The sequence below is a fragment of the Alligator mississippiensis genome, chromosome 1 (genome assembly GCF_030867095.1).
Source record: "Alligator mississippiensis isolate rAllMis1 chromosome 1, rAllMis1, whole genome shotgun sequence".
Lineage (NCBI taxonomy): Eukaryota > Metazoa > Chordata > Crocodylia > Alligatoridae > Alligator > Alligator mississippiensis.
The window spans coordinates 448476915-448500300 of record NC_081824.1 but is presented as its reverse complement, the minus strand read 5'-3'; the positions used below and the strand labels follow the sequence as shown (position 1 = coordinate 448500300).

At 43.2% G+C, this 23386-nt stretch overlaps 2 protein-coding genes and 1 non-coding gene across 5 annotated transcripts in view; 2 read left to right on the top strand and 1 right to left on the bottom strand.

The window, feature by feature from the left end:
• Positions 1 to 524: 524 nt before the first annotated feature.
• MED17 (mediator complex subunit 17) lies at positions 525 to 19067 on the bottom strand. The gene is made up of 12 exons (XM_006273985.4): positions 18789 to 19067; positions 18509 to 18675; positions 16375 to 16594; positions 14598 to 14734; positions 13550 to 13634; positions 10318 to 10470; positions 9301 to 9431; positions 8022 to 8206; positions 7273 to 7410; positions 5286 to 5403; positions 3643 to 3802; positions 525 to 1785 (listed from the first exon to the last, which is right to left on the bottom strand). The coding sequence occupies exons 1-12, from the start codon at positions 19018 to 19020 to the stop codon at positions 1577 to 1579; spliced, it is 1935 nt and encodes a 644-aa protein (XP_006274047.1). The 5' UTR covers positions 19021 to 19067; the 3' UTR covers positions 525 to 1576.
• TAF1D (TATA-box binding protein associated factor, RNA polymerase I subunit D) overlaps positions 18844 to 23386 on the top strand; it is a 46857-nt gene continuing 42314 nt past the window's right edge. For all 3 annotated transcript variants that reach the window (XM_019483627.1, XM_019483625.1, XM_059721316.1), the window contains exon 1: positions 18844 to 18930. The gene's annotated coding sequence lies outside the window, so the exon portion shown is untranslated. The remainder of the gene's footprint in view (positions 18931 to 23386) is intronic.
• On the top strand, positions 22366 to 22449 carry LOC132248059 (small nucleolar RNA U2-19). The gene has a single exon (XR_009459414.1). It is a non-coding gene; the product is annotated as a small nucleolar RNA U2-19 (small nucleolar RNA).

Here is a 23386-nt window from a genome sequence, read left to right as displayed (position 1 = left end):
CCCTTGGCCTGAACCTCATTCAGATACTACACAAAAATAGAGCAGGAAAAAACAAAGGTAACAAAGGGCCAGTTGACTTGAACTCAAGTGGGTCTATGCAACAATAGTGGCCAACCTGTAGACAGGTACCACAAGTGGCATGGGCAGCCTGTGTGTGTGTGGCATGCAGAAGAATGGGGTGGAGAAAGAGGCAGAACAGCAGCAGATAGAGCAGGGAGCAGAAACCCAGAACATCAGATCAGGCAGGGAATACAGGACAGGAAGGAAAAAGAGCAGCAGCAGCTTGGTCAGAGAGCAGAAAGCAGAATGGCAGGTCAGGTAAGGGAAAGGGATCAGAATGGCACCTTGAGATGCTGAACTAATTTGCAGCCCGCCTGCCAAAAGAGGTTTGCCCCCACTAACCTAATTCACGCTTACTAGAGGTAGATTTGCCACCAAATATGCATTAAAGAGCATTATTATCTGCAGGGATATAGGTTGTACCCATGTTGATCTAAAGGCAAAAGCAGTCAGAACTCTTGCGATAGAGGTGATATATTTTATTAGACCAACTAGTTACAAAAAAATGTCTTTATTTGTAAACTTTTGGGCTTGTGCCCTTCCTCAGGCAAAGGAGAATGCAAAGATTGTAAAATTTCTCCCAGGAAGAAATGAAACTTCATATTGCAGAGGAGAACTGTCCGCATGCATTTCCAAATTCACTTCTAGGCCTTTGGTGTGGAGAAATTGCATCTCAAGACATAAATGGAAAGGACATAAGAGGAAAAGAGAACTAGAGGGCACACACAGGTGCACACAAGGGGACGGTTCAAGTCAGGGACTTGCTGCAGAAGGATGGCTTGAATCACAAATGTTTGGTGGCTTTAATCATTCAGTGTGGGCTCTCTGTCTCCGTCCTGGTCCCATTTCCATCCAAAACAAATCTACTAGCTGCTACAGTGGCAAGCCACTTGACATGCTATGAGTATCAGGCCTGCTCCCTTATATGCTTCAGGTAAACAATTTGCCTTCAGGAGGTCTGCCGAGATAATTGCAAATATCATTTAATCACTCTTGATGAGCTGTCTTCCTTGAAGCAATAAACTGCCTGCTGAATTTAATTTTATAAAGGAAGTCTGTCAAAGCCAACTCCATCTGAAGCACAGTAAAAATATTCCTAGACAGCTGTACTGCTATCTTCATTGTTCATTTAGGGCAAGTGCTTCAGAAATGTAATCTCACGAATACTCAGAGGATCTCTCAGTTCCTGCACATAGTCCCAAAGCTGGATTTTTAGAAATCTGCAGTTGACAAAACCGTACTCTGATATAAGAAAACGAAGGACAAAACAGCTAGGAAAAAAATGGTGTTTCCTGTTTTAATTGAAAGAAAGTTTTATTAAAAAAAAAAAAAAAAAAATCACAGTTCACCTAGCAAGAACATTTGGTGCCTTAGAGATCATAATAGATGTGTCTGTACAGACCTGCAAGCCTGAACACTTTGTGTAGTACTGTCCAGGATCAGTGTCTCTTTGCTGCACTTGTAGCAGCTCACTATTACTAGAGGAAGCCAAAGTCCTCCTCAGTGCAATGCTGGACTAATAGCAGGGGGTTAGGGCTGCCATGAGGAGCTCCATTTTATATACAAAGTTGCGCCCTTCCATTTTGTTCCACTGGACTTCCTTGAACGGCCCGCGGAGATGGTTCCATTTGCCATCCTGCAACACGTCACTTTTGGGGAGATCCTTGCATTGAGACCGTGGGAGCTCAACCAGAACCTTGCTGCCACTTTCAGGACCATTACGCACTGCAGTGGACAAAAAAGAAAGACAAAAAAAGGCTTGAAGAGCTTTTCCTGTCCCTCATTAGATATAGCCTCAAACACCAGGTTACATGTCCCCCTACGCCAGTGGTTCCTAACCTTGGGGTCACAACCCCATTTGGGGTTGTAATGATAGGAAATGGGGTCGCAAAGACACTCAACAGTGTTGACTGATTCTGTTGAAAATCACATGAAAAAGCAGGAAATGACATGCTCCCCTTGCAGGTCTGGGGAGTGGGAGGAAGGTAACCAGGCAAGGGGTGCCATGTGCACGTACACATGCAGAGATACATGTAGCAGCCAGGCAGCTTGGAGAACAGCTCCTGCAGTTCCCTCTAGGTAAGTATATGGTGGGGGGCAGAGGGCAGATTGAGGTCCTCGTGAGGGAGGGAAGGAGTGGGGCAGGGCTGGGAGCTTTGCCATGGCAGTGTAGCCATAATGGGGCTCCTGGCAGTGGCACCGAGCCTCCCCATCCTGCTTTGCCCTCCTGTGCTGGGTCCTGCCTGCTGAGCTGTAGAGGTCCCCGGGGGGAGGACAGCAGGGCAGGGAGCCCTGAGGCCACAGCCCGCATCTCCACCCCCCGCCATGGGCTCTGCTCCGGCCCATGGGGGGAGGGGTCACTGATCAAGCTGGATTATTTAGAGGTTGCAAAAAATTTTCAATGTTTAAATGGGGTCAAAACTGAGGAAAAGGTTAGGAAGCACTCCCCTAAGCCATGAAAACCACTAATTAAACAAGAGAAATTCATAAACACAGCTACTCCATCAAAAGTGTTTCCTTCTGGCTTGCTCTAATTCTCCCTCCATATACTTGTTGCTCTTTAACACTGTTTTCCTGGTCAGGGCAAGCCAGCATTTACTGACTGCAATTAAGAAAATTAAAACAGGCTAATGTAGTTCTTAATGAGACTTAGTGTTTCATTACTGATTCTTATTGCATTTTAATGTGTTTATGCACCTTCAATATGCTCCCTCAAGAAAAAGAGTTTACAGAAGGCTTCTTTTGCAGCAGACATTTCAATCTCTTAGAGAGAGAATTAGGAGGTTTCCCAACAGATCTGTCAGATCTGTTATCAGAGATCTCTGCAATTCTTCAGAGTAGGGGTGGCCAACCTGCAGCATGTTTGCCACAAGTGCCACAGGCAGCTGTGTGGGGGGTACGCATAAGCTTGGGGAGGGGAAAAGGCAGCAACAGCAGCAGATAGGACAGGAAGCGAAAAGCAGAGCAGCGGATCAAGCAGGGGAAGGGGACTGGAGTGGCTCAATTCGTAGCATACCTGCCAAAAAAGGGCTGCTGCCACTGCTTTAAAGTACTATGGGAGTCTCTGCTTCTAAAAGGAGCAGTCAAATTGATTTAACCGGGTGAAAAACGTGTACTGCAACATTATCTCCACTTCAGAAACCACACGATTGTGGTCAGAACACAAGACAAAGGGACATGAACTCTAGTTCTAAACCCAGAGCAACTGTCTCTCCAACCTCACTCTGTGCAGAATGCAAGTAACTTTATTTGCATTACCTACCATGAAACACATTAAATATTTAACTATTTCTCTTGTGCGCATTAAACAACTAGTTTGAAGCCATTTCTTAAAACCTTTTAAGTCAATAACCTGAGTATAAAACAGTGGTCTGAGAAGCACCCTTAGAAGAATTAGTACTTGCATCAATTGTACATTTAAAAGGTTGTGGTGGCTAGAGTGGAGGACTGGAAGGGAAAGCTTGTTCAGAAAATATTTTACTATACTGAAGTCTTAATATCTTAAGATTGATTCTAAAAGCAAACAGCTAGAAAACCTTACTCTCAAATACATTTTATGATCACAATCAAATGAAGTACTACCTGAAATAGCGTAGTCTCCATTTGGTGATGCCACGGTGATTGCCGATGCATTGCCAATGCTCTCCACTGGCCCCAGGCCCACATGATTACTGAAACTCAGAACGTGCCATCCCATAACTTTAGCGAGCTGCTGAACTGCATGGACTTGATGCTGGGACATCTAAAAGAAGACAGAGGTTTATGGTGTTTTTCCTTTGTGCCTTGCAATGGATTTTATACGTTTAGTTTTCCCTAGCTTCCATTTCTTTTTCCTGGTCTATATTAGGTTATTTAAATGCTTTTTCCCCCACTATATGCACACCCCAGTTTGAGACTTAATCATACCAAAATTCATATGATACCAACTAGAAATTTGTTTCTGTCCAAGTCTATACTAGCTCATTTGTGAACAGAGAGCTGAACAGACGTATGAATCTTTTACAATACATGGGTTTGTGAGTTTTTAAAGATCAATTAGCACAGATCTCTAGAATCACTAAAACTTTAATTGTAAGATTGCACATCCAATTAAGGAGAGACTAAAATTAATTATTAGAGAAACAATTTCTTCTATAAAACAATTGCAGAAAGGGCTCCAGAATAAGCAATAGGAAACAATATTTCAGGGCAAATTTGGAAAGACACAAGTTGGGCTTTGGCACAATGCAGAGAACATCACACTTACTACTTGGGACTTACATCCCAATGTAAAGTAGGGCAATTGCTTGGAAGAGTTAAAATCCTTTTCAATGGAGCGATTTAACAGTTGGAAGCAAGGAGGTATTAGTGCTAGACAGCCAGCCAGCTCTCCAGGGAGGAGTTTGTAAACCATCTGACTAGGGAAAGCAACAGCTTTGATAAAATTGATTTTAACTCCCTGTCAGAGTTCCACATAATTCAAATCAGGCACACCTAATTCAGAATACTCTGCTGATCAAATGCCTGCATCTATGCTACATAGAATGCACTACTAGAAACACCGCTGCTGCTGAAACAAAACCAAGCCTCGTTCTAAACAGTTCCGAACCCATACTTCATTCAAATGCCAATTATTGGGTAATATCAGATACAAAGCTGGAAACACTGTGTCAACGTTGAAAGTGACAGCAGTTATAGGCATTGTGAACTATAAAGATTCTCTGACCCTAACAAGACCCTTAGCAGACAAGGTGAGAACTATGTCAGTTGTTTAGTGTGAGGCTTCTAGCAAGCACAGCTTACTGACAGTTCACATGGTAGGTAACACATACTTTGCAACTAAGTATATTTCAAATTTTTGTGTGTGCCACTGGTACTTCTGAACCTGGCTACAGTGTGATGCCATTTTTGGAATCAGTTGCCACAGCTGACATACAGGTGTTTCTTGAAGAATGTAATCAACCATGAGAAGCCTGGAATATAAATCTTCTTCTAAAGTTTTCCATTCTATGCATGTACGGTTCTTTGAGTAGATGTGATATCTTTTATTAGACCAACTATGTACTCTATGCAGAATTTCTAAAACCTTCCATCTTTGGCACCTTTAAATGATACTTCTGCCCCAACTGTGCTCATGGACTTGCTACAATTTATCCTAGAGACATACAGCAATATGCATACTATTACATTGTTTATACAGATCTATACGAGGTCCATGTTATTCCTTTTCTAGTCTTTAAGTTTACCTGAGACAGAAGGAAATCCTGCAGCTCTTGCTCTTGGTGGGATAATGTGATAACTCTTCCATCTCTGTGCACTACTCGGATCTGTTCAACTCCAATGTTCAGCTGTAGCTGAATAGACCTTTACAAGGACAAAAATACATGTATATTTACTAAAACTGTCTAAAAGTTGGCAGAAGACATCCATTTTAAAAGGTTTAAGATTGAAGTACCTTAAACTTACTAAGAATAATCCTGTAGGAAGCTCACACCTCAACAGACTCTATTACTGACTAGGACAGAAAGGGGAAACAGCTGTTTTCTGAATGACTAACAAAAGCAGGAGACTTTAAATATTATGTAAGTTCTACTTGTTTTTAAATATTTTGATTAACCCAACATCCGCTGGTCTACAATCACCACATCTACTGGTGATACAAAACCGTGCATGTCTACTTGAGTCTATATCAGTCCCATTGCTATAAATAAGGACTTTTTTTTAAAAATTCCTATTTCTTAAGTGATACTAAAGCACAAAATCCTCAAAACTGCAGTTTTACATTTTTTCACAAAACTGGACCTAGCAGCAAGTAAAGATAATACAAAGGAACTGGGCTCATTTGTGATCCCAGCAACTTCTGGGTCACTCAAGGTAGTAAAAGAACTAACAGCTTCGCTAAAAGGAAGTCAGGATTGAAATAACTAAAGTAACGAACATGACTATTATCACACCTCCAGTATTTTGGTGCGAGCCTGTGTGCAGAGACTCCATGGCCCAGTAGGCAAGACCCAGCATGGAGGGCAGAGCGGGGTGGGGTAGGGAAACTCAGTGCTTCCACCACAAGCCCCGTGCCACCATGGTGAGGAACCCCCTGCCTACTGGCAGAAGTGGGGGTGGCAGCATGGAGTTGTATCCATCAGTGCTGCTAGGCAGGCAGGGGGTGCCTTGCCATGGTGGTGCGGGACTCGTGGCAACAGCACTGAATTTCCCTACTTGGCCCCGCTGTGCCTTGCCACGCCAGGTCTCAGCCACTAGGCTGCAGAGGTCTTGTGGGGAGGGCAGCAGGGTGGGGAGGCCAAGCCTACAGCAGGCAGCCTGCATCTGCCCCCAAACCCCTATGTGCTCCACTCTGGCCATGCCACCCATGGTGGAAGGGAAGCCAGGCTCTGTGCTCTGCTATGCCACAGCAGTCACTGTCTCCCATATGTGGCATCCAGGACTCGAGTACTGATGTAAGCAGGGGGCTGTGGACTTGGGTCCCTGACCCCGTAGCCCTGGCAGCTGAGGGCCCCCTCTGACAGGACTGGGGGTGGGTCGTTAGGGAAAGGCAGCCACGAGCAGAGCCGGAGGGAGCTGTGGTTGGGGAGTGAGGGCCATCATTGGTAGGGGTGGGAAGTGAGAGCCACAGGCAGGGACAGGGGGCTGGGAGCAAAGGGCACTGGAAGGGGTGGGGAGGCTGTGGGTGCAGAGTGAGGGGCATTGGCAGGCCCAGGGTGCTGCAGTTGGGGAGTGAGGGGCACCAGCAGGGCCAGGGGACTGGGGGGAGAGGGGGAAGAGGGGCAATGGCATGGACAAGGCAGCAGCATATCAGGGTTGCTCAGCACCACAAAGTAGTGCAGGGGGGACAGCTGCTGCTGGTTCCTTGTCCTGGTGAGCTAAGGGGGCAGGGGGAGCTCTGATTTTCATGATGAAAAAAGCTGAACTCAGGTAATCAAGTTCAAGATTTGACTCCTTTGGGGGGGAGGGGGGAAAGAGAAAGAGACTCTATTATGATCACTTATTTTAAGAAAATGTAGTATCTATTTATTAAATTCCTATATTAAATGTAACTTTTAGCTATAGGAAGGAAGTAACTGGGGGGGGGGGGGGGGGGTGTCCTTCCTAAAACAAATCTGAACAGAGATTAATGTTGCTTCTTTAAAGTAGCACGTATCACAATCTAGGAAAGGCAAGGCATTTTCTCATTCTTAACAAATTAACAATCCACATCTGCAGAGCTTTCATACTTACTTGCATATTTGCTCATAACCTTGAGAAGTTATTAAAACCTTAACACTGGATTCATAAACATCATTTATGTTGGACCAATGAGCCTGAATCTGTGGATCTTCAATGCAACTAGCAAGGCTATCAATGGTTTGAGCAGTTCTAAAACAAAACAAAGACATACCACCCTCAATAGACAATATGCATGACTGTCCTTTCTCCAAGGGCAGAGGGGAAGTAAGCAAGACTCCGTTTGATCTAGTTGGCTGTGGAAGATAACATCTATGTTGTAAAAAAAACCATGCAGGACACCTGAGCAAGGGTATTAATGCTCTGTTTTGGTGCCAGAACAGCAAGTTGTTTACACTGTATTTTTATAACATGCCCCCAAAATAGAATGTGCTGAATACTGTATTTTGAACAAGTTAGATATTAGTTATTCAGCTGTATATGGAGGGAAAAAAACCCTGAGAAAGTCATCTTTTCCCAAAGCGGTACATAAATCTATCAGTAGGCTGCAATATAAGCATTGCATAAAAAGAGAAGTAAGTGCTGAACACTTTTGTGCTCATATTCCATAGAGGTTTTTATACAGACTTGAAGATAATAAACTACTGATTCTCAATACCTAACAATGAAGTCTTACAGAAGTATTCAGCAATGACGAATAAGAAGGTTTAGAAACACTTTGAAAGTTAATCACCAGCCTAGGGGGGAAGATGCTAGTAGTTTGGTTTTACCTTGGCTTTAACCAGAGTGGCTTGTGCACATACCTGCGCCTCAGAAAGATGTGTTTTGCCTGCTTAATAATCTTTTCCAGAAGCCCTTCGTTTGACTGCAAGGAGTTTATATCATTTTTGTCAAATGCCTGAGGCCCTGCCAGCTTCATTCTCTTATGGCCAAATGGTGCACTAGCTGGGTGCGGCATCACTGTGGAGCTCAAAGTTTGCTTGTGAAACTGTAACAGACAAAAGCAGTTAGAAATGAGAGGAACGCACACCCCCATAATGGCATGCAGTCTGCTAACACACGCTGCTTCACCTCTCAAAAGAAGCACTTGAAACAAATGTACACTTCCACAAAAAAATGGCATGCGACTGCAACACCTGGGGTAGCTAACAGAACACAAAGTAGTCTCCATGCTTCTACTTTTAGGTTGTGCAATGGACAGTGCCTTTAAGTCCTTTTCAGGTTTTTCCTCTGAGTGGATGCTTTAATGAAAGAAAATTATTCCTATAAATTAGGAAAATGTGAAAGTCAGCCAATTTTTTTGGTTCACAAGCTCACAGGCAGCACAGAGCCTGGATTACTTAGCCCCCTTTAATAAAAGGCCTATTTGCCGGTGTATTTTCTCATCTGTGTAGCAGCAGCAAGGTTACTGAGCTCTGCTGCAGTACAAGTTCCATCCAGAGCAACAAGCCTGTCCAGAAGGGCTCTCAATCAAGAGAAACAACAAGGACAGATTAGAAGAAATGTACAGATGGGAACAGAGCTGTGATGTAGAAGATGCTATTTTGGCAAGCAAGCTCAGAACTTTCTGGATACGGTGTGTTTGAGGCTGTGCATTCCTTTGTGCCCTGACCCTCTCCTCCTCTACCACCCATTGGAACACAGAGGGTCACAGGCTTAGTCATTACTTAATGCCTGCTATTAAATAAAAATTCTATCGTCAGGCTCCAGAAGCAGCGCACGTAGCGCTTTTCTTTTGTCAATGCCTGCACTGATATCTGCTTTAAAGAGCCTGACAACCAATTTCTGGAGCAAGAAAAAGGCGAGGAGTCTTAATGCAGGAAAGATTCAGAACCATCTTCTTGTAATCAAGAGGCTAAATCAAGGGAATAGTATTTCACATAAGTACAAGTGGAGCTTCTAATATCAGCCTTGCATATTTATACAATGGAGACACTTCTTTAAACATGTAATAGGGCTGCTTTACACAGGGAGGAACTGACTGACCTCTAATAGTGCAATAGTGTCACGACATTGTATTCAAGACTCCAAACCAGACTCCTGAAGGAAAAACAATGTCAGTTTTCAACTAAAATGTGTTACCTCTCTGATCAGCTGATGCAAGTTGTGTTCCAGGACATAGAGATGATCCTCTGGACTTTGTCTGTCAGAGGCAGACTTTTGAGATTTCTTATCATTAGAAGAGTGACACAAGGATATAGACAATTGCAATCCTGCACAAAAAATGAAGAAAATAACCGTCAATATTTTCATGTAGACTAATACATGGCCAGAAAATCTTTTTTTATTCTTTTCTTCTTTCCTCCTCTTCTAACCATAGTGTTAGCTTTCAAAGCAATATTTAAAATTTCAGATAAGGTAAAACAATCAGGTCAGACTGCAGTTGAAAAGCAAATAACATCTCATAAAAAACTGCTGCATTTTAATTTAATATATATTTAATCAAAGAACCTGTAGCTGATTTGACCTTGGCTGCTAGGACAACAGAAGTCAGAGATGGAGGTGTTTTCCATCTTTATGGACTCAAGCAAGTTGAAGAAAAGGAAACTCTTTATAACATAGCAAGGAAAGAATAACTTACATACAATATTGCTTGTTTTTGAATAAATGCAGAAAAATAGCCCTGAGCAGGTGCAGTCAGGTTAAGGAATGGATAATTCTTTAAACAACTAGTGATGCTTTCAGGTTCCCCATACTGCTGACCTTCCAGGATAAATGCCAACCAATTTACCTCTCTTCAAGGTCCATTAACAGATGAAATCTTTCTCCTACATCGAATGATACACAACCTCAAAGGATGACCTCCATGAGGCGGTGCTTTTGGCTATCATTATTTTTGATGGACAGAGAACTGTGTTTAAAAACAATGCCACCAGCAGTGTAAATGCACCAGCTGAAGTGTGGTCATGTAGGGATTTTTTATAGTTGTTTCTTGGCTCTTCTTATTTAGTTGGAATTAATTGCAGAATTCAGGGAACATCATGCATCTATTTGGTATGAGTAAGATGTCAACCTATTTACCAAGAAAACCTTCACCAAATCAGTGTTTCAGTCTGGATTCCCCATTTATAGAACAAGAGTATCCCAAAAGTTTCCTACCTGGAAAAGGCTGAGAGATGATCTGGTTCTTCACAACAATGTGAGGAATTTGTGACTTAATTTGAACTGCTTCTCTTGACAGCTGGGCAAAGATTTCTTTACATAGCAGGACATTTTGTGCAGCTTCTAGTTTTGTCTGCCAATGTGGAGCACCTAAGAAAAACGAATGGTGCTTGTTCTTTTAAAAAAATAGCATAGAACAACTATTGTATACAGCTCTTAAGGAATGACTAAGGCATCAGGTAAGATGGTTAAGAGGCTGGAAAAGTCTAGATTATTGTTTCCACCTAATCTGAACCTTATTATAACACCATAAGAGTGCACAGAAAACAAAACACTAGTGAATTTTAAATAGACTCTTCCTATATTTATATTAATTAGTTGTATTGGGTTAGACCTACAGCTTCAGATCCAGTTTCCAATGCACTGGAAGCTTGCAACACAAGATATGTAAAATACACCCACGAAAAGAAAGTCAAAGCACTTTCAAAAGCCAGGTAGATGCTTCACTATGGAGTTAGGCATCTAGGGCACTTCTATACGTTTTTTGGTGGTGGGGAGCCAGCGCAACACTTTAGAGTGGCTCTAACAGCTGCTCTAATTAAAGCGCCTCCGTGTCTCATGTAAAGCTCTTCTGTGTAATTAAAGTGTGTAAAGCTCGTGCAAAGCTCCTCCATGTCTCATGTAAAGTTCCTCCATGTAAGTAAAGCTCCTCTGTGTAATTAAAGTGCCTCAGTGTCTTGTGTAAAGGTCATTCAACAAGCTTTAGTTCAAGCACCACCGGCGCCATTTTGAAGTGGGGGGATGCTGATACAGGAGACATAGAGGCTGGCTGGAGTGTGGTAATTACCAGTTAATTACCAATGATTGCCAGTAATTAATTGGCAATTGAAGACTGTTGGTAATCATTGGTGATTACTTGTAATTACTGGTTAAACGAGCCTGCTCCAATGCGCTGTAATTACAGCGTCGGAGCAGCCTCTGCATTTGTGTACAGGCACCCCTGAAGTCCAGTTCCTGATTTTTTTAAGTTATTGCCCAAGTAAACAAATAGGTACCATATTCTATGCCCTAAACGTAAAAAATGCCATAGGTGTCCAGACCCTTGCTAGAGCATCCTGTTTTACAGAAACCAGCACCAGTAGTTATGAAGAAAGTTCAAGAGTCTCCTATAAACAGATGTGGGATAAACTCCACCCACTGGCAGGTTCTAAGCCCCTCCAATTACTGATTACTGTATGAAGCATTAGGATTTATGACTTTGTTCGGCAGTGCTGAAGTTCCCATTATCTGTAAAAGCATCTGATCCTTTTGGTTTTTCTAGGCTCTCAGATTCCCTGTGGAAACTTACTGCTGTAAGACAGTGGATGAAAGAGATGTTATGAAAGACCAATTTCCTCTTAGCTTGCATCACACCTTTCATTTTCATCAAATGTAAACATTCCTAGTATTATGAGAAAAGGTATATAAATGCAGCTCATTTGCCCATCTATACCTCTAGCATATCACCTCACACAGTCTCATTTCTAAGATTTAACTATCAATATTTTCAGTTTCTCCATCCCTCTAAATTATTTTATTGCTCACCTTGCAACCTTTTCTAAACATGATGCATCTTTTGGAATGGAGTGACCAGAGCAGTCTAGCATTCCAGGTGGGGCCATATGCCTGTAAACCATGAGGAAGTTAGTTTTGGCACTGAGAACTTCCCACCTAGAATGTCCCGTCTGAAAACATTTAGATCTCAGAAATAAAGAAGAGCATCTAAGCTTGCTTTGCTTCCATAGCAACTGGTAGGGAAAGTTGTTCTCTTGAAATAACCAAGACTCAAACCACTCAGGAACTTACAGAGCAAAATCAACACCTTTAACTGTACAAGCTGGCTAATGCAGACCTTTAAAATGGTGCAAGTCACTTAGTGAGGTTGGATATAAGGTACTTACTATTGAACACTGTACCTGCTGGATCAAATACATTCCAATTTAGAATAGAGCTTCTGAATAACTCATTAAGTCAATATTTATTAACACAATCACTAACTTCACCTTTACTCTGTGCAGTTTGCTACATAGTACATTTAAAAAAAACTACTACTTCATCAGTTCCTGCCTTTAATGAACAGCAAGAGACCAAAAGAACATAGGTTGTGCTGCCAACTTATAAGCATCCACTATTCAATACTCGATCTTAGTGATTTCTTAAGCAATTCTGAGTGCTTCAAAGGCAGTAGGAATTGATGTCATCCGTCTAAATTTGACTTGAAACAGAATCAAAGTTATGGGACTCTTCAGTCTGGAAAAGTGCAGGCTCAGGAGGGATTTGGTGGCTGCCTACAAGTATATAAGGGGTGTGCATCAGGATCTGGGGGAACGCCTGTTCACCAGAGCGCCCCAAGGGACGACAAGGTCAAACGGTCACAAACTCCTCCAAGACCGTTTCAGGTTGGACATAAGAAAGAACTTCTTTACTGTCTGAGCCCCCAAGGCCTGGAACAGACTGCTGCCAGAGGTGGTGCAAGCACCTACTATGAACTCCTTTAAGAGACATTTGGATGTTTGTCTTGCTGGGATCCTTTGACCCCAGCTGACTTCCTGCCCCTGGGGCAAGGGGCTGGACTCAATCTCCCAACATCCCTTCCAGCCCTAATGTCTATGAAATCTATGAAAGTAGTGACTCGAATACAAGAAGCTCCCAGATGCAAGTCTCTCACCTTTCCGCCCCTCTTCCACAAAATCATAGATATTACAGCTTAACTACTTTTGTGACTGTAATAACTACAAACAAGATACTTGATTTAGTTTACATGCAACCAAAAAACTTATAAAACAGGAGAAAGAACAAGAGAACAAGACAACTTAAATGGGCAATCAGAGCATCTACTAAATGCCTACCCAAAGATGCACATTTTATGAAATAAATAGAGAAAGTTGAAATTGAAATAGCAATCTCACTTGATTTTCAGCAGGAAATGACAAATGAGTCAATAGCTTTACTTCAGCAGCTAAGTGGATGAATGAAAGTCAAATGATATTTAGACCTTCAGAACCATTATATTTATGTAGCCATTTTGAGGGAGCCATATTTGCAAAACCTCAACTTTAATCTAGTATAGAATTTCTACTAAACCAAGAATAAGAAAATGTCCCTCTGTTCTTGTTTTCTACCACCACAAATACTTCCTCATTAAGCATTAAATTCAAACCCCTCGAGAGTGAAATTTAACAAATGGTACCTGGTTTTGATTTTGGCAGAGGTCTTTTAAAGAGGTTAACTGTGCCAAGGTCACCTATATCTGGAGCTTGCTTTTGAATAGAAACCTGTACAAGAAAAAAGGAGATTGTTTTGTCTCATTTTGCATACCAGTACATGAACAATTACACCCTGGGGAACTATGCAATTTTGCGCATAAAAGGCATGACCATACACAGTCGCATTATTTTGCATCATTTAACCATGGTGGGCTCTGTGCCTCCACCTCCATGGGGCTGGGAGCATTCTGGGAGCCTCATTTCAGCTGGAAGCCCCATTATGTGGAGGCACAGAGCCACATGACTAGACAGCTGGGTAAGTGGGGAGGGGAGCTCCTGACTATGAGGGGCAGAGGGTGGGTATTGTGGTGCATGTGGGTGGGTATGGGCTGCATGCCACTGGGCCAGGTGGGCTCCATGAGGCGTGAGCAGCTGAGGGCTCTGTCTGCCTCTGCCAGTGGTGGGGGCTCTGCACCATAGGGGTGGAAGGATGTGTGGTGTGGTGGGGGGCCCACACCCACCCACACCTTCACAACTCCCCCACATGACCACAAAAGCCATATACTGTCATACCCAGACTTCCCCACAAAGCCCATACACACCCCTCTTCACAATCCCCCCACACCTTCACAAATCCCTCCACAAAGCCCACACACACCCATACCCCTCCCACACCTTCACAAATCCCCCCCCAAATACCCCACAACCATACAAAGTACCTGCATATATTTTTAAAGAAGGCTCAAATACAGTAAAATCCCTGTTATGTGGCATTCTACAAGACAGAATACTCTAATAACCAGAATTTTCGGCTGCCGCTGCCCCCCTCTGCCTTGTGTGACCCAGATAACTGGAATGTTTACATAACTGGCACCCAGCATTCCCCACTCATGCCCAATAACAGGGCTTTTACTGTATTTAGTTTAATTTGTTAAAAAAAAGTAATTAATTTTGCATAATTTTGAGTTTTTCTGTGCATAATTCCCTGGGGTGTAAATAATGTAGAAATTATACTATATATATTTGGCACACCTTTATATAGGCTGATCCCTCTAAATCACTTGGAATCTGAACATCCAGTGGACAATAATCTTCAGGGATTTTCTTATCCAGATCAATGTCTGTGTTTTTTATCACTTCAAATGTGCCATGATGAGGGAAGAGGGATCCTAAAAAAGGGAAGAACAGGGATGTACATGTTGTGTCATAGAACATGAATATTCCTGTGAACAACGGAAACTTTCAAAAGAAAATGTTTTCGTTATAGGAAGTCCTCACACATTTGTACCATGCAAAAGGAGTATTACTTAGATTTGATTTACTTGGCTGTTTCTTGAAAATTAAGTGCGCCTCAGCACAATGTATTCTCTTCACCCCATAATTTTAGTGTAAAAAGCTTTACCAGATAACATTACGAAAACACAGTAGAACAGTTGAAATGTATGGACGGTGAAGTATTTTTAGCTTTTTTGGGAGAGGTGGGAAGAGGAGGGGAGAGTTTTTTTGTACATCTCGGCACCTGGTTCTTGCCAACAAAAACAACTTTGCAGCAAAATATCTTACTCCCAGGCAGTCAAAATAATTAATTTTGTCTCCTCATAATGCGTAAAAAGCAATGATTCATTTTTAACTTAGACCGGTGCTATATTCTCCTTTACTCACAAGTACCTGTGCAAATGCTTAACCTGAAGTGAATAACAACATGTACATGCTTAAAGTGGGACTACTCAGGTGTGGAATTCAGCACTTGTAGTAGTATTTTCAGGACCAATATTTTAACTAGGACAATAGAGTTACTGCCACACAAACAGCATTTTTGTGTCTACTGTATCATGGCTCCAAAACAGAATAGGAAACTTACATTAACTAAGTAAAACATAATTCACTCATTCAATATTCTAGTAAATACAAGTTAATACTGGAAAGTGTATACTTCAGATACAATCAGGATCTTAATTCAGAAAAGGTGACACACAACTTTTCTTTTTTTACTTTACAGAACAAATCTCAAACATCAAATTAAAAAGGTGAAAAAAACCTAGCACTTATCCAATCCAGTCTACAGCTAATGCAGGATTCTTCCTTATTGTATATTTTTTTATATTTCAACACACTTGGTTTCTAGGTACCAAAAAGGCAACGGCTCTAATCAATTCCTTAGCCATCTCAGTGCCTCAATTTCTCTCCTGTTAAGTAGCAAGTTCTTCTCTTTGCTCCTTTCTTATTCATGTCAACTCATAAATAATTCCTCTCCCCTTTATAATTTAAAAGGGCTTATATAATACTAACAAATTGCCAGTCATGAATAACGGATTTAAAATAACAAAGGAGTGTAAACACTCCCTGTGCTGCTACCACCCACCAGCAAGGTGGGGGGGGGGGGGGGGGGGGGCGGCGCCTCCCATCCCTGCCTGTATCTGCCTCCTCCTGAGCAGCGGGGCTCTCCCCCCTGTCCCCCCCCCACCAGCTGTTGGGTGGGTGCGTGCACCCCCACCTCCCATCTGTCTCTGCCTCCACCTCCTCCACTGAGCAGCTAGCGGGGCTTCCCCACCTTCCCTCCCTCCCTGCCAGCTGCTGAGTGCACGCATGCCTCCACCCACACACCTGCCCACCTCCACCTCCTCCCTGCCTGGGTCTGCACAGCCAATCGCCACCCACCCTCTCAGCGGCACATGTGCAGTTGACCAAAAGTGTTACGGAAAGATAGACAGACTAAGCCCTTTATTATATTAGAATAGAATAATTATTTATCAGTTGTTTCTTGAAATATCAAAATTTGAGATTCCTGATAAGCAATAACCTACCATACCTGCACTTCTGTAGCTCAGATCCCCAAGAATTTTGTCTCCTACTTTTCTCAGCTTCCAGTGTTGTCTCAGTCTCAACAGCTCAGAGTTGAAATCTCTTTGCCGCTTATTTTCCTGGTTTTCTGCTACTGATTTAGATAACCTTTCTGCTCCTTTCAACAGGATTTGTGCTGCTCCAGCTAGTGACTTCTTTTTTGAAATCAACTGTAAAAACTGAGGATTCTAGAAACGTGAAAATAAACATTGAATGGAAGTAAATATTTATGAGAAAAAACATCTTCAAAGCAATCATTACTAGAAATTGTTGATGGTAATGCAAAATGCTGGTACTTATTTTTGCTGGCTGTTCAGTAACTTATTTGAAAAGAATGTAATGCCTCACACTACACTAATAAACAACTGTATTGGCAGTCTCTGCACACAGACCACAGACCAAAATGAGTCTCAGCACTACCCTTTCAGCCAACAGAGAACAAAGTAGGAGCTATATCAGGGGTGCACAACCTTCTAGGCCAATGATTTTCAGCCACGGTACAAGCAGCATTCTGGGGTGCTGTGATAGTTTTTGAAGGGTGCTGCATTCTGGAAAGAGGAGATAGGTGAAAAGCTTAGGTGAGGAGGTAAATGCAGGCCCCTCCTTCCACCCCTCACTGCAGCACAAGCTATTTCCTGCTGGCTGCTCCTCCTCCTTCCCCAGCCCCTCTTCAAGCAGTTAAGCACTGTAATACATCAATTAGTTTTTGAAACAGGGTGCTGCTCAACTCAAAAAGCCAGAGAGGGTGCCTTAAGTCTAAAAAGATTGAGAACCATTACTCTACACCAGGGGTGTCAAACTCCTCTGGCTTGGTGGGCCAAGTATATGGTACAAGATTGGTTCATGGGCTTGATGAACAGCCAGAATGGCCACCCCCTGCCCCCCGCAACGCTGGTTTGGGACTGTGCTGCACGTGGTGCTCACTCTGGCTGGATTGGGACACGAGCTGCATGCAATGCCAGTTTCAGCTGGTCCTGGGTGGTTATCACGTGCAACATGGGTCCTGGAATGACTGGAGTGGGCACCAAGTACAGTACCGTCTAGGATTGGCCCAGTGGGCACTGGATCCAGCCTTGTAGGGAGGACCCTGGACTGACCCCACACAGGTGCTGTATACAGTGTGGGCCCTGGAGTGGGCACTGCATGCAGTGCATGTCCTGAGTCCTGCATGTAGGGCCAGTCTGGCATGTGCCAAGTGTAGGTCAGCTGTACATCCAGGGCCAGCACCAGGGCCCAGAGGCTGGACCTGGCACCCCTGCTCTGGGCAGTTGCAGAGTCACACCACAAAACTCTATGAAGCTACTTTTCTAATTGAAAAGGGATCTGAAAGCAAAACAGCAACCTGCATGACCTCGCAGTGCAGCGATTCATCATCTGCACCTGGCTGAGGCTCAGGTCATGCTCCCTGTGCCGACACATACGAGCCAGCTATCTGCTCCCAAAGGTAGGGCTACCATATTTCCAGATCCAAAAAAGAGGACACCTGTCATGCATCCCTGGTGGAGGATCAGGCAACCCCTTGCCCCGCCCTACACTGTTGCAGCCCCTGCCCTCCTGCCCTGACCAAAGGTCTGGGATTTTGCTTTAGTGTGCAGCTTTGGTCTGCAGGTGGAGCAGAGGGAGGCGACAGGAGGCAGCAGGGAGCACCACATGGGTCTGCGCCCACCTCTGCAGCTGCAGGCAGGTACAACTGTGCTCCCTGCTGCAACCGATTACCCTCCCCCTGCTCCCAGCAGCAGAGCAAAGCACAATCCCGGACCTTTCATCAGGGCAGGGGGGTTGGAGCTGCAACAGGACATTTGGGCAGATGTAAAAAGCCACCCGGACAGTGACCAGAGAGCTCAAAAAGAGGAAACCCCAGACGTATGGTAACCCTACCCAAAGGTGCTGCAAGATGAGGCACGTCCCACTAACAACAATGTGTTTGTGGAAAGCGCCCGGTGTAGGCAACCCCAGCAGCATCACTAGGGATGGGCAAAAGGGACACCCGCCCCAGGCACCAAGTTAAAAGGGCAGCACAACTGGCAACGAGCTCCAAAACCACCGGGGCTTCAGGACCAAGCGCTGAGGCAGGCAGAACGCGGGTGCAGAGGTAGCCGTACCTGCTTGGGGGGTGGTGGGTCCTGCACGACGGGGTCGAGGGTCATGAACTTCTTGTCCTTGAGGATGCCGAGCACGTCGTAGAGCACGCAGGTCTCGGTCAGCGCGCTGCGCAGGCTGTTCCGCACCGAGTCCCAGGGCCACAGCGATGGCTGGAATTTCACCAACCCTGGCGCATGCGCGGGAGAAGCGAACGCTCAGGGCCCAGGCGTCGCCTAGGAGACCGCGCCCCCCCCCCGCAGCCCCAACGGCCGTCGCCTAGGAGACCGCCCCCCCACTCACCCTCCTCGTCCTCAGCGTCGCCGGGCGAGGTCCAGTCGCGGCCGCCAGGCCCGGGCTCGTCCTCCTCGGAGCCGCTGCCCTGGCTGAAGTCAATGCGCTGTGCCAGGCGCGCCAGATTCTGCGACATGGAAAGCGGCTGCAGGTAGGTCTCGCTGCCATCCAGCCCCACCTCCTGCACCTGCTTCTCGCAGGCCGACTCGATGCTAATCCGCACTGCCGACACCCCCGACATCCTGCCCGCCGTGCCGTGCCGTGCCGTGCCGCGCCGCTTGCCCACCTACAGGCCCCACCGGCTGTACCACTGCGCAGGCGCAAGGCCGCTACGGGCGCCGGCGGAGGACATGCCGCCTCGGGCGCGACCGCCGCGCAGCCGCAGTGCAGTTGAGCGCCGGGGACAGTTGGAAGGGCCCGATCCTATGCAGCGCGAGGCCCGGACCGGGGGTGGTGCGCTCGGCCCAAGCGTTTGGGGTTTTTTTTTTTTATATTACTTTTTAGTTATTTTAATTTTATTTTGTTGGCTTATATATTTATTATTTAGTATTTTCATCTTATTTTGTTGGTATATATATTTAGCATTTTCATCTTATTTTGTTGGTTTATATATTTTTCATCTTTTATTTATTTCATTGTCATTTCATTTGATCATTTATTTAATCTTTATTTTATTTTGTTATTTATTTCGTTTGATTTTATGTTATTATTTGATTTCATTTATCTTTATTATTGTTTTTGTTTTATTTTTATTTTCTTTTATTTATTATTTTTACTCCCCTTTCAGGTGCAGGCTGTGTCTAGAAAACCAGTCTTTTTTTCAAAAGTGTGTCTTAATTAGCGAGAGTACAGCATGTCTCCTCTCTAGGACGAAGGGTCTGAACAATTTTAGTGGGAGAAGCGGTTGGTAACTTGCATTAGCCAAAATCATTCCAAGAAAAACTTAAATCTTATTTCTTGGCTATGCTCATAGCTTTGTTTCACTAGGACATGTGATACTGTCAGAGGAATGGCAGGTTGCTTTGTCTTGCTACTGCTTTAGGGCTTGTTTCATCTTGTCAGTGCTAGATGATGCACTTGTCAGTGTTAGAGATGCACTGAACAAGCCATGGTGAGTGCTGTAAAAGTTAAGAATGGGACAAAGTGGAGGGAGTAGGTCGCTCAGAGGGCTGTTATAACTTCTTTTCTCCTTGGAAGGAAAGAAATACTCTTTTCATGGTTGGCTGGTTGGATTTGATAATAGTTGTTATCCTTTCACTGGCTAGGACCTTCTGCAGACCTGTTTTAGGAGCTGAAGTTATGTAGCACATTTAGGAGTATGCTGTGTGTGCTGAAACAGTCCTTTGGGAGAGGGGGTGGGGAATGAGTTAGAAAATTCTTGAGACATATTTAATGGTTGGGGATCTTTTAAAACTACTTTTCCCTCAATCCATTTTCTGAGACATCATCTTGATGAAATTTAGATTTATTACGGGTTGAAATTTGATGTTTAATAAATCCAAAAACCTACCTTTTATATCAGTAATTCAATTCTCAAAAAAGCCTTTCTAATAAAATGTTTTAATTCTTTAACTAGTCAGTAAGAAGAATGGAAAATGAATTCTTCATTAGTCTTTGGAGGGCTGATCCTCTTTCTGGAAACTTGCTTAAGTCTTGCCAGATAACTAATTCCCTAGCTAACATAAATGTCACTGCATTGACTTCATACATTAGAAATTAGATGCATCATCAAATGACCTTACTGTATTATATATATTCTATCTCTGCCTTTGCATAGTAGATACTGGGAAGCTATTGAAGGCTTAGACAAAGAAGTCTGACTATAGTATTTTCAACTATATCTCAAGGCTTGGCATCTCAGTACAAGTAAATACAAGTACTATTCTGGTGTGGAGTAAAAAAAACTCTGCAGCAACGCACATGTAAATGCTGCCCCAGCTGGCTAGGGCATGAGGGTGCTTCATTGTGGGGGTTGCCTGCTGGCTAGCCCTGTGCTGATGGACCCTCATGTCCCAGTCAGCCTCTCTGGAGCATGGTGAGCTGGGGGGAGCAGCCCCAGGTTGACCGGCTGACCTACCGCACTTTCTACCCCGGACCTTCCACCAGCCAGGGCTGCTCTATCCCCCGGCTCAATGTGCTGCTGTCTCAGGCATATGGTCAAACAGCGCTCCTGGGAACAATAAACTCCAGCACAATAAGTGCTGGAGTTTAATTCATATGCTTTCATTGCACATGCAGAAGTACCCAGTTATTTTTTTAAGTTTTGATGGTGTGCTCTTCAGGAGAAAGCAAGCATAACAATTGGGAGTCAGAGACAGGCTGGTTATGAAGAGGAGCCGCTTTGCATTTTCAAGGGAAATTGCTGTTCTTGAAGTAATACAATGGAGCAGAAAGCCTAGGTGATAAGGAAGGGAGAAACGAGTCAAGTCAACAAGTTACTTTGCAGTGTTAGAACTAAAAGGTATTGTTGTCATCTAGCACTCAAAATGTGGTAATGTTGGACTTTTAACTGTTTTATTTTTGTGTTCATGCCAGTCCCAGGATTCTGTTATGCTTCAAAATTCACCAGTTTTGGGGTTTTTTTTGTGGGGTGGTTGTGCTAATGCTGAACAGGGAGTTGCTGTACATTCTGGGTTATTTTTTTAGCCCCAACAGTACAGTCAGTTATAATGTATCAGGCTTTTTTAAGAATAATCCTAGAACATAAAATATGCATGGCTTTTTTACTAGGGTTCTGTGTACTGATTTTAAATATGAATTGGAGGTGACCTGCAAAGCGTGAGTGGTGCTTCTGCCTTACTTTTTTTTAGCTCTGTAGATTTATGCATACATTTTAATTAGAAATTAAGTCTGGTTTTCCTGAAATTTTTGGAAACATAAAGAACTCCAGGCAAGCTGATAGTAATTCAGAAATTCAGTAATTCATTCCCCTGCCCCCCCAGCCTCTCTCTCACCCACTGACTCTTCAATTTACATCTTCAATGACTGCCTTTCTTGCATGCATACCAACCTCTGGCTCTTTACTATTCATTCCATCAAGGAAGAGCACAGACCAACTGCAGATGCTTCCTCAGCCTGATGAAGGGTTTTTAAACCCTAAAGCTTGCAAAGAAGAATTTTTCCAACTATTTAGTTGGTCTAATAAGAGATATCAGATTTACCCAAAGAACCTTCTCTGCCTATGTCCTTAGACCAACATGGCTACAACCTACATCTCAATAATTAAGGGATTTTTAGTCAGATTATAACTTCTTTTTGGTTAACAGTTTTTTTAATTTGCACATTGCAGGGTAGGGGGGAGTTTTTTAAATCTTCAATTCTTTTGTCCTTTTGTAGTCAAACAGAGCTAACTCTCCTACTTTTTTTGGTTCTCTATGGAGTCTTTTAGCAAAAATAGGAAAGACTAACATATTTCTGATCAAGGGTTTTATATTTAAGGCTTAAAATCAAGTATTTGTTATATATGTATTTCATAAACCTTTGCACATTTGTGCAGTTTTCCCTTGCTGGTCACTTTTAAAATAGCTGTGAGAGATTTCATATGCTATACTTCTGTTCCTCTGAGATCTTGTTTGTTATTCAGGTAGATCTGTGATAAGAAACAGCGAAATCTAAGCACCAGAAAATCAGCTGATCTACATGGTGTTTTGATTTGTGTACGGTTCTGGGAAGCGGTATAACTGTGCGTGCGTGTGCGTGTGCCGGGGGGAAGGAGAGACAGTGGAGTTGGAGTGTACTTGTGGGAGAGTGTTAAGTGAGCTGTTGTCCTGAGCAATGATGAACCTTGTTTTTTTTGCCTGATTTCAGATAACGAAGGCTTCTACAGTTAAAATGAGCTCAAAATAAAGTGTGTGGCTCTTGTATTCAAAATAAGTGTCAACTAGCCAGACAGTACTAGCTTCATACATTCTTTAACCCTAGGTAACACATTCTAGAGCGCTGCCCAGCAGTTTAAGTTCACAGGCTTGTCTACAAGAGGCAACATGCAATTTGCCTTCAACAGCAATTTCCACTGGATGCTTTTTAACTGGTGAAAAGTTGGACATAAACCCTGCTAACTCTGGTAAAAAAAAATTTTTAAACAGAGCTTGCATAATCTTTCAGCTATTATTCAGGAAGAAAATTTAGCACTTTGACAGTTATGAACTCTTTAGAGTAATTTTTTTTTGTGTGAAACAACTTCTGTTAATGCTTTTTTGCAAAATAGAGCATAAAGTGAAATGGAGTGATTCTTGATTATAGTTTTATTCAAATCAATTAAACTAAAACTAGTAACATCTTATCTGTTATTATGATTAACTTTGGTAATGCTACTCTTGAAGTTGATTACATTGCAGTTGCAGCTACTGTAATTACAATCCTTCACTTTTTCAGGCTGGCAAAATTGAAAAAAAAATTATAAAATTTAATTTATGGCTAATCAGTGCAAATTGAATTACAGTAGAGATCGCTTCTTGTACATCTTAGAAATACCCTGAAGTTTTGCCTAATGGTGAATGTAAACTGCAAATGTTTCTTTCCCTAGCACTCGCTTCATAGCAAATCTTAGAACTTATTTTCACCCGGACTTGTTTTTTTCCTTTTCCTTCGCATATTTGTATTTTTCT